This window comes from Enhydra lutris, unplaced genomic scaffold, assembly GCF_002288905.1.
Source record: "Enhydra lutris kenyoni isolate GAN:26980312 unplaced genomic scaffold, ASM228890v2 scaffoldscaffold9, whole genome shotgun sequence".
Classification (NCBI taxonomy): Eukaryota; Metazoa; Chordata; class Mammalia; order Carnivora; family Mustelidae; genus Enhydra; species Enhydra lutris.
Genome location: NW_019154093.1, coordinates 48,614,528 through 48,639,667, shown reverse-complemented (window position 1 = coordinate 48,639,667; position 25,140 = coordinate 48,614,528). Strand labels below are relative to the sequence as shown.

At 34.4% G+C, this 25,140-nt stretch overlaps 1 protein-coding gene across 1 annotated transcript in view; it reads right to left on the bottom strand.

Annotated features, from left to right (window-relative positions):
- LOC111143256 (adhesion G protein-coupled receptor L2) overlaps positions 1-25,140 on the bottom strand; it is a 295,647-nt gene that overhangs the window by 28,525 nt on the left and 241,982 nt on the right. Inside the window, exons 6-12 of the mRNA XM_022496875.1 lie at positions 22,300-22,314; positions 20,581-21,381; positions 13,613-13,906; positions 12,958-13,061; positions 11,898-12,083; positions 11,054-11,092; positions 7,962-8,145 (exon numbers count right to left, since the gene is read on the bottom strand). Of these exons, the coding sequence (XP_022352583.1) occupies positions 7,962-8,145; positions 11,054-11,092; positions 11,898-12,083; positions 12,958-13,061; positions 13,613-13,906; positions 20,581-21,381; positions 22,300-22,314 (1,623 nt within the window). The remainder of the gene's footprint in view (positions 1-7,961; positions 8,146-11,053; positions 11,093-11,897; positions 12,084-12,957; positions 13,062-13,612; positions 13,907-20,580; positions 21,382-22,299; positions 22,315-25,140) is intronic.

The window sequence follows — 25,140 nt, the reverse complement described above, 5'->3', positions numbered from 1 at the left end:
CACTGAAAGAGACTCTCAGTTATTAACTTTTCTCTTTTTTTCCAATTCCTAACTTTTCTTAAAGCAAGACAGAAGACAGGGTAAAAGACTGAAATCTTTTGAGTTTTCATGAAAAGTTCCAAATATAGACATACACGTACAAAGAGTTAATTTCTTTTTAAAGATTTTATTTATTAATTTGAGAACAAGAGGGAGAGGGAGAAGCAGACTCTGCACTGAGCAGGGAGCTGATGTGGGGGCTCCATCCCAGGATCCTGAGATCATGACCTGAGTCAAAGACAGATGCTGAACTGACTGAACCACCCAGGCATCCCCAAAGAGGTAATTGCGTTCAACAAATATTTCTGATCAAACTTTAATTTCATTCAATGTATATTTACATAAGCTTAAAAATCAAATCCATAGCAAAAAAAAGTAAGAATCTGAATTTTAAAAGGATCATTAATACAGATCTTTGTAGAGAATCAATAATCAACTTCATATTAATCAATAAATTTATATCAATAAATAAGTAAATTTAAAAACAGACAAAAGGGGGGCGCCTGGGTGGCTCAGTTGGTTAAGCCGCTGCCTTCGGCTCAGGTCATGATCCCGGGGTCCTGGGATCGAATCCCGCATCGGGCTCCTTGCTCGGCAGGGAGCCTGCTTCTCCCTCTGCCTCTGCCTGCCTCTCTGCCTGATTGTGTGTACTCTCTCTCTCTCTCTCTGGCAAATAAATAAAATCTTAAAAAAAAAAAAAAAAAACAGACAAAAGGGAAAACTTCCAAGAAACAAAAAACTGAAAAAAATAAATGAAAAACCCTAACAGTTTATCACCATTACAGAAAATAAAATAATAGCTAAATATATACTCAATCTTTAAAAACTGTTCCAGAATACAGAAAGAATGCTTTTCAACTCATTTCATAAGACTTGTATAATCCTGATGCATAAGACAGCATAAGGAAAAAATTACAGAATATTCTCTTATAAAAGGTTGTAAAAATATTTAACAAATTATATGGGCACTAAGTATAATATCTTGAACAAACTGAGGTTAAGTCTAAAGGGCATTAAAAAATATATTAATGCAATTCACCAAATTAAGAAATTAAGCACACAAAAAAATTATTAACCAAAAGAATTCAACAAACTTCAAAACCAATTCAATTAAAAAACAATTTACAAAATAATAAAAGAAAAGAAAAAATCTTTGCCTGGGGAAAGGTTTCGTTATCAGATGAAGATTAATTAAATCTACAGGCAAACAATGGTGAAAAACTCAAGAAGCATTCTTTCTAAAGTCAGGAAGTCTACAGCCATACCACCCTGAACGCGCCCGATCTCGTCTAAAGTCAGGAAGACTCCTATTAGGCGTTTTATTTATTAGCATTGTACTAAAAGACCTAACTAATGCAGTAATTCAAGAAAAAAGTTGTATGACACCTGGGTGGCATTAGGTGCCTTCGGCTCAGGTGATGATCTCTGGGCCCTGGAACAGAGCCCCTATTGGGCTCCCTGCTCAGTAGGGAACCTGCTTCTCCCTCTGCCTCTACTCCTACCCTTGAGGGCTCATGCTCTTTTGTTAATCCTCGCTCATAAATAAATAAATAAATAAATAAATAAATAATTTTTCTTTTAAAAGAAAAAAAAGGTGTAAAGACTGAAGAAAAAAGCAAACTTTTTATTTACAGAAGATATAATTAACTACATAGTAATTTTGAGAGAGCCTCCATATGATTGGAAGTAAAAGAATTTAGCAAGGGTGCAATCAGCAAAATCAACTGTGATCCTATACACTGAGCAACAGACAATTAGAATATGTAACCTTAAAAAAGATACTTTACAATAAAAACAAATAGTGCAAGTTATCTAAGAATAAACCTGATTTTTATAAGTGCAAGACGTTAATGGGAAAAATACAGAACATCATTAGAAGACCTAACAACAAATGGAGAATTATACGAGATCTTATTTGGGAGACTTCAACAAGTAAATAAATCTGTGAAACTTCTTTCAAAATCAATCTACAAACTCAGCTTAATTCTTTTTTTAACATAATATTTTTAATTTCTTCAAATTTTTATTTAAATTCCAGTTAGTTAACATACAGCATGATACTGGTTTCAAGAGTAGAATTTAGTGATTTATCACTTACATAAAACACCCAGGGCTAATCACAAGTGTCCTTTTTAATGACCATCATCCATATTTAACTCACCCCCCCCACTCACCTCCCCTCCAGCAACCCTCAGTGTGTTCCCTATAGTTAAGAGTCTCTTACAGTTTGTTTCCTTCTCTTCAGCGTAATTCTAATAAAAATTCCAACAAGACTTTTTGTAAGAAAAAAAAAAGATTTTTTGAGATTGTGGAACTTGATGACTGACTTTATGGAGAAGACATGCCAAAAGCAGCTAAGTCAATTCCTCCAGGAGCAGAAATGAAAGAACTCACCAGATAGCAATATTATTAAGACAAAAACAAAAGGAGCAATGCATAACACACTTCTAACATGTATAGAAAACAACAGAGATAGCCTTACAAACCACTAGGAAAAGGAAAGAATTATGAAATAAAAGTACTGAAACAACATATTATCCCCAAAAAAACCCAGAAAACAAAAACCAAATTAGTTTCTTCCTTCATACCACAAACAAAACTCCTTTCCAGATATATTAAAACATAATTATAAAAAGGCAAAATTTTATCATTTCTGAAAGTCTTATATAAGATCATTTAAAAAGTTACAGGTATAACTATAGAGAAAATTTTCTTGAGGACACCAAAAAGGAAACTTTCTTAATAACACCCCAAAAGCACCTACCCTAAGAGAACAGACTGATAAATTTGACTTCATTATTCTGTAAAACAAAAGATACCATAAACAAAGTAAAAAAGAGAAAGCATGCACAGAATAAATATTTTCAAACTATACGGCCTGCAAAGAATTAGTGTCCAGAACGCATGAACTACAAAGAAACAGATGCATACGTCAAAGTCGTGGAGAACAAATTCACAGGAGAGAAATCTAAAATAACCAATAAAGGCATTAAGTAATCTGAGAACTGCAAATTAAAATAATAATGTGATCAATTCTAACTCATTAGAACGATAACATTTATGTCAATAACAAAGTGTTATTTAGCAAACAGATTGATGGGGAGAGAACAATGGCGTTAACAGGTGAGGATGTAAATTGGTAAACAATATTAGAGAGCAACTTGGCAGTATTTAATAAAGTTGGAGATGGGCATGCTCCATCATTCAAAAATTCTATTTCTAGGTGTGTATATCCATATATGTCTAGAAAGGCACATACACATGAGAACAAAGACATACAAAAACCTTCCCTGTTTTCCTTATTATTAGCAAAAAAGCATAAGCCACTAAAAAACCTATCATTGGCATAGTTAAATAATTGTGATGTATGTTAGATCAAACGAAAGAATTAACTAGAGATGAACATATTAACATGCATAAGAATAAAAATATAATGACAAGGGACAATTACACAACCACATCTATAGTGTGAAATCATTAATGTTAAAAGTGTAAAAAACGACTGTTAAATGTATATAGTTGTAGACCAAGTTGGGGGGGGGAGCTTATTAAGGAAAGGTTATACCCTTCTTGGTCTGATCAAGAAAGAGGGGACCCAGAGGACTTACACATTATCGATAACTACTTATTTTCCCCAAAATGTGAAGCGAATATGGTACAATAACTAAGATGTGGTTCAGTTGGGTGACTGGAATACAAATTATTTATGATATTTTCTGTATCTATATATTCTGTATGCTTAAAATAATATATGCCTTGTACCACAGATTTCCTGACACTGAATATACTTCATTCATAGGAAAGCCTCCCTCACAACCAATGCTATAGATAGTATTTTTAATATATTTTTCTATCCTTGTACTTTTCAGATTCATTTCTGAGTAATGGCTCCAATGAAAGAAGAGGGGAAGAAAAGAGAACATACAGGAAAATCTATGATGTGTGCCAGAAGACCTGCAGCATTCTAGGCTCCATCAGCCTGAATCCAAGGTACAAACAATATGGAGCTGACTAAAGATGACAGTCGCACAGCCAGAACCAAACCTCAGTGGTGATGCGGCGTGAAGGAGTATAAGCCTTCACTCTTGCAAGATGCTGTGACTTTGGGGGTTTTGTTACCACAATATAACTAAGCCTAAATTGACAATCATGTTGGCTGCTAAGCCCACTGGGAAAATAAATGATACGGAATTTTATAATAAATGGATTAGGCTGGTAACACCTAAATCACCTAATCAATCATAAGATCACAAAGAAAGACAACCTAACATGTGCCTCTTTTGCAGGATGCAACAGAAATTTCTTTGAGAAAATATACAAAGAAACAAACTTAAACCTGACCTGATCAAGCCTCTAGATCCAATTACAGTACATATCAATCATGTAAAATGGTATCACGGGGATGAAAACAGCCAAATACAGAATGTGGGAAATTCCATAGTACAAATCATCTGCTCAATTTCTTCAAAAAAAAAGGAAAAAAGTTTATAAAAAAGATGTAGAGAGAAATGACTCAAGCAATGTATCAAATGTACTACATGGACTTGTCTGTATCCTGGTCAAAACAAATTAAGTATTAACAAATTTACAAAAATGAAGTAAATTTAGGCATATTTTTGTTATCTTTTGAACATACTATTTTTGTTAATCTTCAAATGTGTGAAAATGACATTTTTGTTTTTTTAAGCATGATGCATATTAAGGTATTTACAGTAATAATATGATACTAAAATTTGCTTTAAAATACAATAGTGAGAGGAATAAGTTAAATAGGATTAACCAGACGCTGTAGAAGGTGCATAACTTTTTAGCAACATAGAAACTTCTGCTCCTCTTAAGACGTCATTAAGAAAATAAAAAGAAAAGTCACATGCTGAGGGAAAATATTCACAGTTCATACAGTCATCAAGACTTACTATATAAGGGATATATTATGAATCTTCATAACTCATTATTAAGAAGAAAAACAGCCCAAATAGAAATGGGGAAACTTTATGGACACTTTACATAAAAATACATGAATGACCAACCCATAAGCACATAAGAGTTCAATAGTTATCAGCCCTAAGCACCACAGCGAGTCTATAAATGCAAAATAGAACTAAGATGAGATGACACTATAAGCCACTTGAATGGCTAAAATTAAAAGGACTGACAATCCTAAATGTTAGTGAGAAAGTCTCATGGCAGTCAGGAGTATGAAATGGTACAACAACTTGGGAAAACTGGAGCTTTACAAGTAACAGTGAAAAAGGGGAAATGATGTAAACCCCTAGTAAGAGAATGAAAACACAAAGAGTGGTGTTTCCTTATAATGGAATACTACTCAGCAACAAAAAGGACTGAACTACACTACCAAAACAGACAAATCTCAAAAACACTACTTTGTTTAAAAATGCACGATCAAAAAGAGTACATATTGTATGATGCCATTCAACTAACGGTCCAGAGAAGGCAAAAATAAATTACGGTGACAGAAAACAGATCAGTGGTCACCTGGGGCTGGGGCTTGAGCAGATCTACTGCTAGAGAATAAAGCGCCCTTCTGAGGTGACAGAATGTTGACCATGCTGTCGGTCACATAGTCTGCATTTGTCGGAACTCATCAACTATACACGTATGACAACTGATTGTATTATATATAGATTTTTATCTCCAAGTTGACTTAAAAAAGCTATAATCAGATATATTTATGACATATAATTATACCATTTTTATGAGGTCATGTATTATAAGGATAAATCACACAATGAAGTTAAACTAAGGATTCAAGCAGACATCACTAAAGAGTAAATCAAATTGTCCTAATAACCTAAGATAGTGTAGCCATGCCCTAAATTTAGATAAGAACTTCAGGAAAGTGAGGATATAAAGGAATAATAAGCTATTTTAGTCCTCATGTCTAAAAAAAGAATAATTCCTAGGAAAAATGTAAATGCTTTCCTCAAACTAAATCATGGACTATATTTGCCACAAAATTATATTTTAGCAACAAACAAAAAAGACCTAACTATGCAAGAGAATGTAAAATGACTTTCATACTGATAATTCTTGGATAATCTACATGCATATGGTAAATTCAGGCGATTATTTTTGAGAAGTCAGTAACATGTGTACTACATACTATTAAGAGTCTTTACCCACAATGTTCTTTTTAAATTTTTGTAAAGATATTTTAGTTTTTTAAGCAATCTCTACACCCAATGTGGGGCTTAAACTCACAATCCCAAGATCAAGAGTCACATGCTCTACTGACTGACCTAGCCAGGCACCCAATATTTTTTAATTAAAATTTTTTTTTAAAAAACAGAGTGAAGATCAATCCCTTAGAATTCTGAAAAACAGGCATTAGAAAAAATATATTCCTGGACATTAACATTTTCAGACTCTGTCTCAAGCTGGTGTAGAAATATCTCAGAGATTGAAGAACAGCACATCCTGTATACGTGAAGCTCGTGGGAGCATAGCACGTCACGCTGGCCCATCCAATATTCTTGCACTCTTTGAGAGGGTGTAGGAGGGAAATAACAGGTGTTGTTTAAAAAGATAACGATTGGAAGATTTTGGAAACAAATGTCACTTCAAGCAATATTTTCTATGATTCACTCTCTAAGATGATCAAGTTTACACTCTTTTATCCATACAGGTACGTTGCTGGGAAAATTTGAGAATTGTTCAATGCACATCCTAGGGATTTTATGAGACCAACTAATAAATTAGCCAAATATAATGAAAGCTTTAGACAGAAAAGAGGGAGCTTTCTTCATTTTGTGTTACTACTAAAGCTATGGTAGAGTGTCACTTTCCCTATGACTGGTATCCCAGATCATGGCCAGCCAAATTATGTATCTGGACTTCATTTAATTTGAAGTTACTGAGTTATTTATCATCCCTAAAGCTCATAGTACATAAAAACATGATTTTCATAATGTTTTTTTCTTTCTAAAAATTCAGCTACTTAAAATAAACTTGAGGTTTTAAATTTAAATTCAGTTATTGTAATTTGATTCTATACACTTTTATTTTCTGCATTTTAGAATACAAATTCTCATGACTTAAGCAGGCACAATTAGGCAATGAGATAGGGCGTCCCACAGAGCAATACCTCATTCAGTACCTATTGTGCCAATGCACTCTTTTGCTGCAAAAGTTGTCTGTGTTCTCTTCTGGCTTTTTATTTTTTTTTCCTTTTTTTTTTTTCACTTGAATGCTTGGGAAACTTTACTAAAAGATATAACTTTCACTTGAGTTCAACCTCTCTGAATAACCAACAATTCTAAATCAGTCAAGCCTAAATGAATATAATTTTACTGTATTTACTGTAATTTCTCAAATATCATCAAAAGTGAATTCCCACCTCTCATGGACAGCATTTAAATGCCAAATTTAAATGCTTCGAAACTATCTGCAGCTATTTTGCAATCTATGAAGCATGGATAGTCTGCATTATGGGAGATGTAGTTTGCAGACCACATTTTCACCTGAAGGCGGTTGTGTTTAGTATAAACATTTGGCTCAAATTTTGTGTGCCTAAAATATTTGATTTGGAGAACACATTCCAGAAAGTAATTTAAATTCATTAGGAACATATTACATAAAATGGAAAAGCATTTGCCACAGTTCCATAGCAAGTACTTTAATTACTTACGTAATCCATATTCTGGCATTTAAGTACTCTAAGCTTCTTTCCTTTAATGATTTTTTCAGTTGGGGGTGGGGTGGGGAGAAACCCTACATAAAACCAACTTTTAAAAGATATAGACAGATTTCGGCTTTTGCATTAATTTTATGAAGTGTGATCAATAATAATTTGATGAAAGAGAAGTCTGGCCCTGGGAAAGAACAGATTCAGAAAGGAAGCATCATTCTCTTAAACATTTATCTTCTAAATCAAAATTAATCCTGACAATGTATTCACTTACCGATATTTTCTGTAGGCATCGAGACCCTCGTTGGTTCTACAAGATTGTCAGCCAGGACAAAAGCTCCTTCTTCCAATGTGTCAAGTAACATTGTTGCTGTATGAGCTTGCTCAGAAGAATTCATGTGTTTCCAGGATTCCAAAGCTTCAGGTCTCAGAAGATTGTCCACTGTGTCCACAATTGCCTATATCCATTAGAAAACCACCATTAGTTCTGACTGCTTCTAGTACCAAGGTGATTTTCAATCACTGACTAGTGATTGTCAATTGTAGTATTTATCTGTCATGATGATTTACTCTTACTTCAAGATGGAAGAACACCTGAACAACATACACCTGGCTGGTTAGGAACATATCTTACCATCTCAAAATAAAACTAACTGAAGATTAGTAGATTGCTATGTGATTATAAAGGGTAAATGTGAAAAGATGGCTTGTGGATACTTACCTAACAATCTCTCCATTGTCAAAGAGAAGCCCAACCAATGTCAGCTCTTAACCTGAGGTATTACTGTACATGCACGGTCACTCCTATTTATAACCTCAAGGTTTAAATGTTCTAGATAGAAAACACTGATGTCTCTGGAATAGCCTTTTATTTATGCTTGAAAGTTACATCATACTGTTTTTTGGAACCTGAACTAAAGTAATAGCCAAAATCGTGCCTTAGAACATTGTCTACTTATTACACCACTGGGGAAAAAACCAAGATGATTTCAAAGTTCATAGATTATCTGTGAATATTTCACTTTTCCAATTCTCCATCCAGCTAGAAAACACTTGAGAGTACACCTTAGATGATAAACAATGATCTGTTTTTATAGAAGAATCAAGAGATCAAAAAACGTTTAAAGTCTATTTGAGTAATTTAATGAAAACTAATAGTTTAATGAAAAATTTTAATGAAATATTAAGAAAAATAGAATAAGGTCTTCATAAACATCCAGGTTGTACATGTTCGTATTTGTAGGTTTTTGTTTACTACCATGCAAAATAACAAATAAAAAATAAAACCCAGTCAGCTAAGCAACTGAAGGCAGGCCTTTGTACTGATACTTACTATAGCTATATACTGACCATGGCCTGAATACCTGAAGTCACTAAGTTTACTCACTCTACCCCATTTACCTAGTCACAACATGTCACTAAGACCATACATAAATTGTTTTACTCTACTGGTAATCACTGAGGGAAAAGAACATACACTGTGCAAAGAACAACAACAAAAATTGCTAGTTTGAGGTACGATATTGAAATAAGCATGGGGAAAAGTTGTGGGAAGCTACTGTCAGAGTAAGAGTAATTAGCTTAATCCATCTTAATATCCTCGCTCTGTCTGCCTTGTGAGCCCCCACAACCTTCCTGGCAGGTGGAAGATACTTCCAAGTGGCATTAAAGGCTTTTCCTCCCTCTCTCTAATGGGAGACAGAATAGTCAAAAGGCGCACAGTGATACTGCCGCAGCCATTAACTAGAGTGGAACAGAAATTGGTCTGACGAGGCCAGATTCATTAGTCACCAAGAAATACAGACTGGAGTCTCTAATCTAAGTTACAAATGAATCCTCTGTCACGAAGTGGGAACTCGCTTCATTTGCATAGTGTAAGTCAGCTTCTGATTTGTAATTTAAGGAGTTTTATTAGTCTTATCTGAGCAGAGAAGCTCATTTGAGAGATACTGAAAATGACACTGGTCAGAAATTAAGGTCATGCTGAAACTTACTACATACACACATAACTCGCTGATGACATGCTTTTATTAATTTGAAACACTCTTTATTTATTACCATTTGTACTTTTCTAGCAGAATCAAAAACGATCATTAGCCTAATCATATTCCTTAAGTAGTCTCTCCCTGCCAAAGAGAAAAAGCTATTCTCTTGCCACTGAGATATATGTCCTGGGCAACATACCAGTTATTACATTTCATACATTAACTAATACCTTAAAGGTGAACTGAAAATTTCAGTACAACAAATTCTATACACTTCAGCAGTTTTTTCTTTGCTCCCATTAAACAGGCTAAAAAGGACATTCAGAATATTACTACCTAAAAACGGACCTTCCTACCACCTTTCCTTGTCAGGTTCTCGAGTCCAACAATGTCTATTTGCAAACTAGTGACTTGCCTTCGTTCTTTCGTTCTTTTTTCTTTTTTTTTCCTTCTAGATCTTGCTGACCGAAACTGGTAGTCATGGCTTTTGAATAACCTCTATTCTACAAAATTACAAGCTGCTTTTATTTTGTTGTCATACACATATGGGTTAGTTCTTAAGGTTTGATTTACTAAGGATATGGTCCTCAGATGAGTACGATTAGAAAATAACCATCCCCCTAAAAGAAACATCTAAAATTCACATAATAAAACCAAATGCAAGCTGGTAATGTTATTCTGATCTATCACACAGAACTAGAATGGCATAGTCTACTGTCGGCCTCAGCATGCTTCCTATTACTTGGATATACCAGGGAGAAAAACCTGCTGGAGTGAACAAGGATTCTGAGCCAAACAGTGGCTTTCTGTTTCTATTAGCCTGATAAAAACCAACATAGAACATACATTGATAACTCTGTCACATTATTTCTATTCCATTTCTAGTAACCCATCCCCGTATCAACCTGATTCTAGAAATGACTCCTAAAAATTTCAGGACAAAGCCTATTTTATTTAAGAGTACACCACAGAGATAAGAAAGCAGTGACTTTTTCATGCACATATATTATGACTATACAGTCTTTGATATGATAAACTGCCAAGAATATATCATAGCTGTTTTAACTCAAGTTGTTCTTTAATCCACATAGATGACAACAAGAAACAAAGAGACTATAGGATTACTTTCCAATTCAGAGGATATTTCATTTAAATTCTTGTATGTTTGGATGAATGGAAAAAAAAGCAAAAATTATAAAGGTAAATTATTTGCTTATTCTGAGAGTAATATACCTGAGAAAAGTCAACATTTGTACAGCTGATATGGGGCACATTATATAATTATCAAAGACTGAAATACATTGGATCATGCAGCAAGATGATAAAGCGTGGCAGGTAGCTGAAGAAGGGAGAAAGCAGGGTGACAGCACAGGAGAGATACCTTAAGGTAAGCCCTGCATGTCTTCTCTCGTTTTTGGAGCTTTTTAGTGAAAGAAAAGAAAATCAGAGGTTAGATTTTGTCTGTTGAAAATGAGGGAAAAAAAGAAATCCTCAAAACTTAGGCTGGTGTTCCTGATTTCAAAGTTTGTTATGCACGGTGGTCCTCTGGATTTTTGTGAGTTTACACTGATTGCCAAAAATGCATATTTATAGTTCATAGCTGCATTTTGTTAAGTGTACTAATCCAAAGTATCACGATACAACCAGAACAAAAATGTCTGTTTTTTAACCCTATGACACCATATTACCCACAGATTTTGGCTTAATATGAACCTCCTATGCTTGTTGGGTAGTATGGTTAAAATAACTACCAATTTTTTGTCGTATTAGAAAAAATTAATGGCATTAATATACTATCCTCCTAGAGAGGCAAATGTGCCCTTCTCCCAAAACCTGCAATTGAAAGCAGTATTGTAGTGGATAACATTCCTCTGTGCATTACAATTTTAGTGCAACCACAAAAGCTTCATGTATTAGTGTACAGAGTATCTGAGACGTAGAACACATACTCTCTCCAAGTGCAGATAATGCATTCTTAAGTGGGAGTACTGACCACAATCAGGCGATGTCTGCCACCAACTAAAATCTCCCTAGAAATTTTACCTTCCCCACCCCCCCATGTTGTTCCTTTTTCAACTGTAATTCTTTCTTGGGAAATTAACCAAATTAGAAATTTTGTTTCTGAGTTTACGTAAAGGGGGCCAGAGGTTTGGCAGTCCAGGGCTGGAGGAATCAAGAGCTGCCATATAAAATGCCTGATTAAATAACAGGAAATTCCTACCTACCTTGTTATAACTCCGTCCGGCGGAATCCTTTTCACTAGGTTTCAGTTCCTGCAGCTGTGCATCAAGAATGTCCACCAACTGCTCCATCAATCTCACTGAAGAACTCACATCCCCAGCAAACACTGGCCCTTTGGTATGTTTAGCCAGTTCATTGGCAAGACTAGCAGCATTTTCTCCACTTCTGATCTGAAATGACAATTTATATTATCTCAGTATGATTTCTTGCTCTGTTTGCGGCTTCTTGTTCTTTTCCTGAGTATCTTTGTTGTGGTGAGAGAAATATTTGCAAATATGTCAAAATCTGCAACTAATTGAGGCCAGTAACTTTCTCCTCATTTCATATGATTAAAGGTTCTTAGATCCTCAACACACAAAAGAAATTCTTAACCAGACCTTTAAAAGGAATGAAAGGAAAAAAAGAAAACCAGAAATCTTTTTTTAAGTTTTTCAGATAGCTTTCTCATTTCACTGCCACCCATTTGTAAACTGCTATTTAAAAATCTTATTTATTTATTCCAATGATCCAGAAATTTAAATAAGAATGTAATCAGTACGATACTGGGAGTTATTATCTACTCTTCGCTTGCATTTCAGAAAGGTAGATGACAAAGAGGAAACTAAAATGTCACCGCATTGTGTTGTAATATTAAAGTTACTAATGCCTTTTAAAGTCGTTTTTACTTATTCTATCATAATCATCTGTGATATAAACATCTGCTTGCATTCTGTGGATTCAGTTGCAAACTTAATGGTATTTGATTTATTAGGCCGATGGGCTATTCATCTTACAAACATCAAAATAAACAGAACAAACTGAATATAAATGAAATCAAGCAAGTATCTACTCATTAAAAAGCTTAACTTAGAAAACAGCATGCCCCAAAACAGCATATGTAACTTTGAATAAATAGTTTACAGACAAAACTATACATGATTTTCTTATTTTTCTACTGAACAAAGAACAATGAAGCCAGTTTCAACATACAAAGCTAAATTATTTATGCTAGACGTTAACACCCTTAATCACCAATGTGTATCATATTAAAAGGTTCCAACCAACCTTCTGAGCCAGCTGATTTACCCAGTGTGAGGTACAGTTGCTAAGATCGGGGCCCTTAGGGTTCCATGTTCCAGTGGAAACCATGCAGAGATAGGATGCAGTTCCTACAACAGATGTAGAAAACAGCAGTGAAATTGAAACCATTTTTCTGCATGCATTCAGGAAATCAGCTACGATGATACTACACTACATGTTAAATTTTGAATAAACACCAATGGAATTGGTTGACAGTAACTGACAAAGAGTAGGGTATAATGCAGATTATAAACAGTAAATATAAAGTCAGCATAGAAATATCAGACGTTTACAGCAAACAAAGAGCCCTTGATTTTCTTGGGACTTATCCAAAACGATAGCTGCAATGAGAAAGGCAGCGGTAAGGAAGCCTTCCTGGAGTCCATGGGCAAAAAAATGTCAGGCTTGACCTCTGTAAGTCTTCAAGAGGGAGAGAGGTAATTCGGGCCTGACCTTAAATAACTTTTACCGTTCATGAGCCTGTAAGTTATCTACCAATGCTCTATTACCAAAGTTAATAAAAATAGTAAAAAAATAAGCTATCATAAACTTCTCTCTTTCCTCAAAATCACTTCAGTGTAATTCAGAACCTACTCACACTAAACTTAAAAATATAAGCTTGGAATTTTACAAGAACTACCTCTTGTTCCCTTGGGACATGGCCGTTCAACCATCATTCCCCTTTGTGTCTGAGGCCACTTTATCCCCCTCGCGTCTAATGCTTCGCAGAATCTCTCTGGCAGGGGAAAAATATTTGTTACAGGAGGAATTTTGGTTGTAGAAACTGCTGGAGGTGGTTTTGTCCCTTTGCTTCCTTCCTGTGATCCAGCTACAGTTGTGCTCATGGGGCCTTTCTGTGAAGTAGTGCTTGTGGTTGATACTGTGGTTTTGAACAGCTCAGCTGAAGAAGTTATTGTCACAGCTGTGGTAGGCACTACGGAAAAAAGATGAGTATATTAATCTCACACACACTCCCACTCATATACAGGCACACGTGTGAATGTGTATATGCACACACACAACACAAAACCCCTCCCAACCAACTATCCCAAAACCAGTAAAATGAGAATTAGTGGGAACACCAGTAGGTTGGAGAAAGAATAAATCCCCTCATTTATTCCAATTTATTCATATTGTTGGCTAAGTAATGGTAGTTTAGACTTTACTATGGATTTTTCTGTATGACTCTAATTGTCTTAAGTCTACTTCTAAATGAAATATTTGATAATACACCTTAAGTATACTTCATCATTTATCATCCAACAGAAACTGAAGGACAGTTTTAGTGTCTAGACCAGGTATATGTTACTACGAAACAATATAGAAAAATTCCTTTTTTATATAAGCCCATACCCTGTAAGTAATCAAATTCAAAGCATCAATAAAAATCTGACAATTACATATAATTAGGACAACAGAAAATTTAGTCACCCACTCTACATCTTGCAGGAAAATAAATACTGTGACATCTTTCCACCCAGCAGCCATTCTTGCTTGAGAGATTTTTAAGCATGCCTGATTAGATCCAAACAGAAGATAGGCTTGGCATGCTTGTGCTGTGTTAGTAAGGAAACATCTGAGGCTTCATTAAGCATATTTACATTTGAAAATGTAGGTAGAAAAAACAACTAGTTCTGGTCAGAGGTTACGATATAATCTCTTATCAGGATAACAGGTTAGATCAAATTATGCCCAATTTGAAACCAACCCTACATACCATACTGACAATACAGAGTGTAAAAGGAACTACAGTTACACATTTGAAATTATTTTAAAAGGTTATTTTTGATTTTCAGCATCACTTTCAAACTGTTTAATCTACCAGGTTAAAAAAAAAATGGAGCTTAATGTTTCCTTCATTGATTGCCATTTAATTAGTTTTAACAACTAAAATTCTGCCAGTAAAATTTTAATGCTATCATTTAAAATCTATTAGGTGACCACACTAAAGTTTCATCAACATTTACAGATAACTGGCTCTTGAAACCTTATACATATGATGCTTTTAATAGAGTATAACAAGTTAAAAAACTATTGTTTAAACATTAACTTTTTTTATGCTTTCTCTATAATGTAAGAAACAAACCAGAATATTAAAACTTAAAAAACAAGTTCATCTTATCACTAATATGTTCATTATTTTAAGTTCTGGTTCAAAAGTAGTTGTTCATACAGTATGGATACTATTGACAGAATATTCTAAGTCCATCACAAAAAGTAGTGTGTACTTGTTTATAGTTCTTGAAGAGTGAGAAACTTCTTGTCAAAAAAGGCATAGACACTTTCTACACCTTTTTCCCTTCTATCTCAAGAGAAATTTTTTAATCATGTGCTTTATTTCCAGGGCATAATTTATTGACCATATGAGAGATGTTGTGTCAAACATCATGTCTAGCCAGCTGCTGCAGAAACCGATTCAAACCTGTCTTTTTCTGTAAAGCACTTGCCTGACATCTTGTTAAACCTCTGTAATTTTCCTTTGATTACAATGCAGCCAGGCTTTCAGTGCTTTCTCAATTAACATTTGTCAAAAGCATCACACTCTTTTACACAACTGTCAAATGACTGCCTCTGAATCAAATCTTAAAAAGTAGTGGGAAATCGGAGCATAAATGAAAAGGACAGAGGAAAATGGTTTAGTGCCACACCATCGTATGCATCCCTTGACACTGCACTAATTCGTATGTCTTAAGTCATGGAAATATGTCTTAACAATACCACAATTAGTGATCTGCTAGCTAAGCATCAAGAAAGAATCATGATAACTGAGTCAAGGTAGGTAATAAAATGATCTCTGGTAAATGCACAAAATTTCTTGCAACATGTGAAGTAGTGCTTGTGGTTGATACTGTGGTTTGCATGTGTTTTTAATAATAAATTTCATACATTTTCACTTTTTGTTCATCAAAAGTTTAAAGTGTAAATCAATCTTCTTCAAAGTGTAAATCAATCTTCTTCAAAGATAAATCAAAGAAATATTGGGACATCATGAAAAACCTTAAAGTAAACTTGTAAGTGGCAAAACTAAACCCTTTTGAAAGGCCATCAGAATTTCTGGAATTTTGCAAAGCTGAAGTTTTGCAACTTTACAGAAAGCAATCTTTTCTAATGATGAAAACATAAGCGCAGAGGTTGTTTCTGAAAATTAACATTTCTTCCATAAGTGAAGACAGGTCCCAACGGGGCATCTGATAGTGATAAAAGCCGGCACTTATTCAGCATTTATGTACCAGATGCTACGTTAATCACCATTCATGGATCATCAGATCATCTTATTTAATCCTTACCCCACAACCCCATGAAGTAGCCACTATGATTATCTTCCTTTTACAGATGAGAAAATTGAGCCATGGTGAAGGTTAGGCAATTTGCTTAAGGTCACCTGGACATACTTTTGAATGTTATGATCTTACTTTTCTAGGCAAAAGATTTTCATAGAATCTGGAAAAAGTATGGCATCCCACAAAGTAATCTGCCCTTATTCTGGAGCATCTAACTGATACTTTTCTGTGTAAATCTCTAAAACAAGAAAAGATGTGGGAAGATAATATAAAATACTAGAGCAACAGATGATAAAAAGTTTCGTAATGTAACTTATGTGGCAAAAGATTCAAAACTCAAGAATGTCCTATAAATTGTAATAGAAAACATGGCAATTCACAGTAGAATTATATCTCCAATCTAAACCTTATTTTACAAAGTTCTGTCCCAGAGTTATCAGAGTGTCGTATCAAGCATCCAGATTAAGTGACTTAGCACTCTGCTTACTTTTGTCATTTGGGTAAGTATCCAGATTAAGTGACTTAGCACTCTGCTTACTTTTGTCATTTGGGTATAGAGACCCAAAAACAGTACTAATAAAATGCTCATAAACATATTTAAAAACTGCCCTGGAAAATTTCAACAAACACATACAGAATGCCTCAATTTACTGTGGTAGTGCTTACTAACAACAGCATTCATTTATCTTAAGGGTCGTGCTTCCCTCACCGGGGTCCACGAACTCACTCATTGTTCACTGAATGAACTCTAGTTACAATGAGTCTGTAGCCTGGAAAGGCAGAAATGCGTATTCATTAAATTTACCTTTATTCAATGTCTAAAAATAACGATCATCTTTTATTGAGCAATCATTATCAGTGGACAGATGTTTCAAGAAATGTGTATTCTATGCTAAACACTTCCTAAATAAATAAACCTAACTAGTTCTCTTGATAAAAAATTTTCCCTCATACTACTGATGTGTCTTACTTCATAATTACTCTAAGACAAATATTCAGGAACTGCCAAAACCCAAGACACAAAATTTTTTCAATATTTGGGAGGGACACCTGGGTGGCTCAGTCAGTTAAGTGTCTGTCTTCGGCTCAGGTCATGATTCCAGGGCCCTGGGCTTGGGCCCCAAGTCAGCTCTCTCCTCAGCGGGGAGCCTCCTTCTCCCTCTCTACTCCCCACAGCTTGTGCGTGCTCGCTCTCTCAAATAAATAAATAAAATCTTTAAGAAAAATAATATTCAGGACATCAAATTTGCAGACAAAGTAAATATAAAGCAATTCAGATTAAGAAACAGAGTTGAAATAGGACTCAAAGGGTTTTTCCTAAGCCCACTTTAGATGGGGAGAAGGTGAAAGGAAATAAAGAGCTAGTTTAGAGAAATGGAGCAACTGAACTATGTAGAGATAACATAAGGTTAAAAATTCAAAGGAAAAAAAAAAACATGTATCTGAAAACCATGATTAGGGCAAAGAAATAATATACTTGCCCCGTTAGGAAGGAAAAGGCTTGGGTTTATAAAAGGGGAAAAGTTTTGAAGCTAATAGACTATGAAACAGTCCACAACAAAAATTGAAAGGAATGGTAATTTTACAGCATGCTGTATACCTTAGAAACATACACAGTAGCAAATCCAGTACATAAGGCTAAACTAAAGCCAAACCAGTCAATCATTGTTTTATGACGGTTAAAGATCTGAATTCTCTGATTGCTCTGTCCTATCAGTTTTGTGGATCTTGCTTCGGAAAAGCTGACAGTGGCTTATTGATTTGACCTAAACTGATGGGTCAGAATAGTTCTGCAAGGCCCCATCTACATGCATATAGATATCAGCCCATCTGAGAGAGACAGGAGTCTCTAAGAGCACGTGAAGATAAATCACAATAGAGAGAAAAGAGAATATGTTTCAATCAGGAGCAAGAGAGATTTAGGTCATATAAAACTTGGTATCACTAAGGGTTTAATACGGGGCCAATAAGAATTTTTACTTTCTGGGAATATTTAAAAATGGCTAACTATATTGGGTAACAAAACCCAGCTGTGGAAACACAACTACCAAATAATGCCTGTTTCCCATTTTCAAAGCTGATAACTGGTTTTCAAAAGATATCTAAAGTATTGAAGACTTTTTCATCTGAAATGGATCAAATTATTTACTAGAATATAAGCCACATATGGAAAATTACATCAGTACTCATCTTGCATTCACAAAGTACTCTGTGACAAGTAGACAGGGCAATGATTCTTTGCTGAATTGAGTCTGTACTCAATTTATTCACAGTCTTTCAGGTGTTGCCTGATTATGAATTTGCATTTTTAAAAGTATTTTATTTCTCTTTTTCCTAATGGAGGGGGAAGAGATTTATTGTCGCCCCAAACAAATGTAACAGCTGTGAGAGTAACACAGGTTACAAAAAAGATTAACACAGAAATCAATATACAATGTCAGATTTTGTCAATTCCTGAATTCTGCCTTTGACAAACCTATAGGATAAAGGAGAAGGATGGTACTAGCTTTTAGAAAAACAGCCGAGACATTGGGGGCTATGGTGAGTGCTGTGAATTGTGTAAGACTGATGAATCACGGACCTGTACCCCTGAAACAAATAATACATTATATGTTAATAAAACAAGGAAAGAAAAAGAAAAACAGCTGAGATACAGAAAACGTCCCAAATTGCTGGCCTTATGAGAAAAAGATATGTCTAAATTTAAAAGTAAATGATTCTGGGGCCGCTGGCTTGCACAGTCGGTTGGCTAAGTCTCCGACTCTTGGTTTTAGCTCAGGTAGTGATCTCAGAGTCCTGAGACGGAACCCCACGTCAGGCTCTGTGCCCAGCACACAGTCTGATTGAGAGTCTCTCTCCCTCTCCATCTCTGCCCTTCGGTTCATGTTCTCTCTCTCTCTCTCTCTGTCTCTCAAATAAATAAATAAATATTTAAAAAATTTAAAAAAGTAAATGATGCTATGATATTATCCTTGAAGATTTAATTGCTGAAAATTTAACAATGGACATTACTACTATAAATTTAATGCATAAAAATCCAGCCATACGTGAATTAGAATAAAAGGGGTATTGCGTTAAGTCAATGTCATTATTCTCTTACTTTTTAAAGAAAAAAAAATCACATATTTTGGTATACTATAATGATTCAAATTAGAAAGTCAACTATAAAAAGTTGTGACTTTTGCTTTTAAGGTCCTTCCTGACCCTATTACAATATTTAGAATTTAGTAACAGTATATCTTAAAAAACATTTAGGTACATGTAATTATGTTTAAGTGTGTAGAGTGTAAGTATTGCTTTGACAGAAAGATATACTAATTTCTTTTTCACCTTGTTGAAGAGATTGATTTAGTCACTCCAAAGAACTTCTTGGTTCCTAAAATTTTCAAGTAACTTAATAATTGGAAAATTCCAAATAACTGAGCATATTGAAATATTCAGATTTTTAAAACACAAATATTATTGTTCAAATAGAAAAGACTTATAATTAGTACAAACTCTGTAACAACATATGAATAGGTTACTTTTATCATGAGTATGAGATAATCTTGTTTTAAGGAAATATTCATTTAATTTACCCTCATAAATTGTTTCCCACAGAACTGAATTCAGTTGATCAACTAAAATATATTTCCCAAGATTTTACATTACTTTCTAAAGTAATGATCTTCCACAAAGATACCTAAAGAGACACAAATCGAAAATGTTAGCTGATCCATCTTCATAAATCATCGCATGGGATCATTTAATGCTTAGTGTCTATGTGTGACAGTTAAAGTCAAAGAAATGTTTACTTAAAACCATCACTAATTTATCAGGAAATAGGAAATAAAAATGTGTAATTTTACTAGGAGTATGTTAGATGACTCCCTCTCCTATCCAGACAGCAGATACCAAAACTTCAGAACATTATGCCTGACATTGTACATCAAGCCTAGCAATTCTCCTAGGACTTCCTAACACACATTTCCCTTAACCACTGGCGCCAAGAAGTTAAAAGGTCTACACACAGATTGTAATCAATTCAGAAGTCAGGTAGGAAAAAAACAAAACAAAACACAAAGCTAACAGGTTTGTAGCTGGTATTATATTTTTAGCAATGAAAAACTGAACTGACCAATGATGCTACAATTTTCTGTCGTCAACATTTAAATGAAAAAATTCAGAGAAAGAAAATAGGCCAAACTAAGGCTAAAATGTACCCACTATGTGACAGCAGGAAATACATCATCCTTTGAAAAGGAGAAGGAAACAGACAGGAAAAAAACTTCCAAGTCTTTTAAAAATAAGCTTAAAGCCAAAAGCATTAGCAAGCCAACATTCTTACCTTGGGCAGGATCAGGTGGACCAAACTCCAGAGAATATCGTAAAATGAAGTTATTGTTCCACACGTAGAGTTGGTTATCTCTAGGATTGTAATCCACTGCAGCAATATACTGGTATTGGTTGGGGAAGGGAACATCTACATATTCTCCTCGGTTTAATCGGGTATTGTAAATGTAATCGATTGCATTCTTGCCTGTTTCACTCTCATTGTCTTGATAGACTGACCTGACCACATAGAGGACTCCGCAGATCATAAAAGCATTTGATGCAGCACGTTTGTCATACACAGTCTCCCACGTTGCTTCAAATCGAAGAGTATATGGATTTAGTTGGCTAATAACTATCATTCCATTGTTTTGTTCAGTGGCGTAAATGACCCATAAGCCATTTTCATCAACGGCTAAGTCGATATCAGTCTTCCCTCCCCATCTATATGGTGAGGTATCATGATAGTTGGCATAGTTAATTATGGCCTCTCCACTCTTAATTCTAGTCCTCAAGTCAAATTTCACAATGTTCCTGGTTCTCTCTTTGTTAAAGAAGACAGCACCGTCATACACCACAAATCCAGTACCGTCTACTCGATTGGGAAGTTTGTATGTCGTTGTTTGGCGACTATTCTGGAAATCTTCTAAAGAAGCATATTCTATTAAAGTATCAGTACGATAGGGAGTCCAGGGCATGAAATAAATTTTATCTGCAGCCTGAAGAGGGTCCTTGCACCAAGCACCTGCCTTTTGTTCAGCTTCATATATACATGGTGAATCCACAATTGCTTTCAAGGTCCCAGGGCACACAAAAACTAACAGTCATAGAGAAAAGACAACAATTAAGCCAAGTTAAAAAATGAAACAGGCAAACACAAATTTTAATGATCACAAATCAGAAGAGAAAAAAAAGTGTTTTATTAACATGAGATTTAACCAAAATTTATACTTAATACCATACCACCCTTCTTTCCTCAAGTTACAATAATCGATGTAGCAGCATACAAAGTGGCTGGGGTTTATTTTCACACATACAAGCCTAAGTTTTTCATAACTGAGCTGACAACGTACAATTTTGTTATGGTTTTTAATCTTATAATCTGGTAATTAATATTTCAAAACTTTGAGCTTTGTGTGTAACATGTACAAAGTACTTTATTTTAGTCCCAACTTTGTCCCCTTACCTCCCCTATCCTACTTACAAACCCCCAAAAGCAAAACACTAAAATAAAGGAAATAAAACAAAAACCCAATGTGAAGGCTTATTTAGAACTTTTATAAAAGTCAGACTGAAAACAAAGGTGCTTCAATTGAAGAAACATAAATATTCAGGAAGTGTAATTAGGAACAGAGAAAAGTAAATACAAGGAAAGCAGTGATGAAACAACCAGGAGACCCTGTAACCATGGCATGCTATGGTGAGGGTTCTGGAAGCCAGGCAGGATGACACTTTAATAATAAAATATCCAGGGGTGTCAGAAAAAGAGATAAAGGGTGAAAAAGAAACCCAGAAAGGAGCAGCTCCCCCTCGCCGACTTCAGAATTTTTACCCCATCACCAGATTTAGCAGTCATATAATTTCATCGTAAACAGTCGACTTCTTTATGAGGTGCATTTATGAGATCCTGCTGATTATTTTAATGTCAGGAGTGTTGTGGAGGGAGGGAAGGGAGGGGTGACATCCATAAGGCACATAACAGGGAGCTGGGGTTCAGACTGTATACGTTATTTACCTTTTTGCTCCACTTCTATTTTAAGCATCGGAAGAAAAACAAAAAAAAGTGCGAGGAAAAAAGAAAAAAGATTAAAATAAATTGACTATTAGTCTAAGACTGAATTCGTAATAGATGCTAAATATAGGAAGAATATGAGCTGTACTACTTTGGATAAAGAGAAACACACAACAGGAAAACCTAGCAGGAGAAAGATTCTAAAGTTACATAAAAGAACATGGATCAATCATTTTAGTAGATTAAGGAGGCAATACAAATATGTTGGCATGTTGCTTCACTTAGTGTACCTGAATAAATAATGAAACTCTTCACTAATGCATGGTATATATACTCTTGCCTTTCTAAAGTCACTCAGCATTTTTATCCAGTTTTACTTTATATACGTATGCTACAGACACAAATGCATGCAAAGGTGTATCATCCCCATCTATCTTATTATATGAGCTCATTATTAAATTGACTAAAATCAGGTAAGCATAGCAACAGGAAAATATATCATAAAAAAACGAAACTCAATTTTGGACCTTAGGTCAAAATTAATGAATATTGATATGGTTATATTTTAACACTTTCCCAAAGACATTTATGTAAGAATAAATATATAATCATGCATCTTAGTACTTTTTAATGTCTCTTTATTATTTTCTATTTCTAGAAAAATCCATCTTAATCATAAGGGAAAAAATGCCTCCTTTGCAGGATATATAAATCTCCCCTGCTACCCCAATAAGGATTCTGAAGGGTGGGGTAACGTAGTGTCTTTCTTTCCCACCAAGAATTAGTAAATTTGCTTATTTAGGTTTATATATACTTTACAAAATAAAATTCTTACTAAATTCCCTATATTACATATCTCAAACTTGTTATATTAAGTCTATTTAAAAAAAAAAAAAAGTAAGCAAAATACATACAAGGAAAAAGCAAGCACAGTAGGCAAGGAGAAAAAGGAAGAAAGAATTATGGTTAGCTTATTATGACATTGTCTACCATCATCAATTTACACAGAAAGCAAGCTGGCATGCAACGACAATCATACCAAGCATTCAAAGCAAATACCTTGACTCCACAGACCCCATAAAAGGTAAATGCTTTCATAAAACAAACCTGATTAGTACTGTTATATGAGAGAAAAAAATCCTCCCTCCAAGAAGTCTAAAGAAACGGATTATACAGTTAGGAAGGGTGCTATATAAGATTCTTGTTGGTAAATAGAAGTCTAATAATTACAAACCATAAAACACTATTTTAGATTGTATGTAGGCTCTGAAGTATGTTGCCTGAATTTCATAAAGTGACCAGATTAATGTCTGTGAATCTCCCTCTTTCCTTATTAAAATGCATCAGGGTGTGCTAATATTCTATCTCCAAACTGATTACTCAAAGACACTGTAGTTGCACATTTCATTAAATGTCTTAGCTTGATTAATTTTTAAAAATTACAATAATTCATCAAGATTAAATACTGACCTCCTGAAATACCTCAGGGAGAAATGCCATACAAATATTTTGCTACAGGAATAGCATATAACCCTCTGCATTAAGCAATACCACATCCCCATCCAATTTGGTCTATTTGACCACTTTCAGGAAACATACTTGCCCTATAATGTGTAATTCTGACTATATCCAGGAAAAGTAAGTTCAGCGTTACTGATATGAAAGAGTTCTTTTTTATAAACCAGTAGGCCTAAAACTACTCCTCAACGAAGAGCAATATTATACCTGTTTAGAATCAATAACAGAAGGGCGTGGTGGGAAAATGAGGATAAGAGAAATTATTAGTCTTGTGACTTCTCAGACTATATTTATATACAGCCATATTCTTTTTTTCAGGAAAGAATGATTTTACTGAGTGAATCAATTAAATGTAAAGGATGGGAATAATACATTTTAAAATATGTTACATATTTAAAACAGAACTTAAAACAAGTTCATTAAGGAATGTATAAAAATATATTTGTTTTCCATTCATTGAAAATGGCTAGGCTTTATTATGTGATACACTAAAATGACCGTGCATTTGCTTAGCACAATATTAAATAGGGAAGTCTTCCTTTGTGATTTAACTAATCACTTGAAGAAAAGAAAATGTATAGAAGTTGTACATAATTTAAAACTGATGAAAACAGAAGTAACACCCAAATGTAAAAATAAAAAATAATTAAATAAAACTTTGATGATTGATGAATCATGTAAGATATGGATATTGAAAACAAAAGTCCTTACATTATGATTTTTATGAAAACCCAAAGGACAGAGATCTGTCAAACCAGCCAAAACTTCATCAACCCAGAAGAATATAAAAATACAATAAAATTAATGAAATTAGCATTCTTCATCACATGCCAAATGTATATTGCAACTTGTTTTAAAAGACTGTATGAATTAATTCATAACAATACATTTGCTATTCTATAGACCAGACATAAATACACAACCCACTAACATCAGTGGAGGACTAGATGGATATCCAAGAAACAAAACTGCCCCAAACAAACTTAAGCCTACATACTCTGTATCTGAAGTGACACACTATTTCATTTTGAATAATCTCACACTGGTTCATTAAAAAATTTAATTAATAGTAATGGTTATTTTCTCAGACAAAACTTATAGCTAAAATTATGGTATAATTTAATGATAATTTGAAAAAGAGGGCACAAATATCAAAACCAATCTTGCCTATAAGGTACCAAATTCTAATAATTATTTTCCTTTAGCCTATAAGATCTTTATGATTTCTTTTAAACACATACACATTCAATTAATAACATTTCTGTTAATGATAAAGGATAAGCGGGACACATACATTTTTGACACAGGCATTATCTGGGTAGGTAT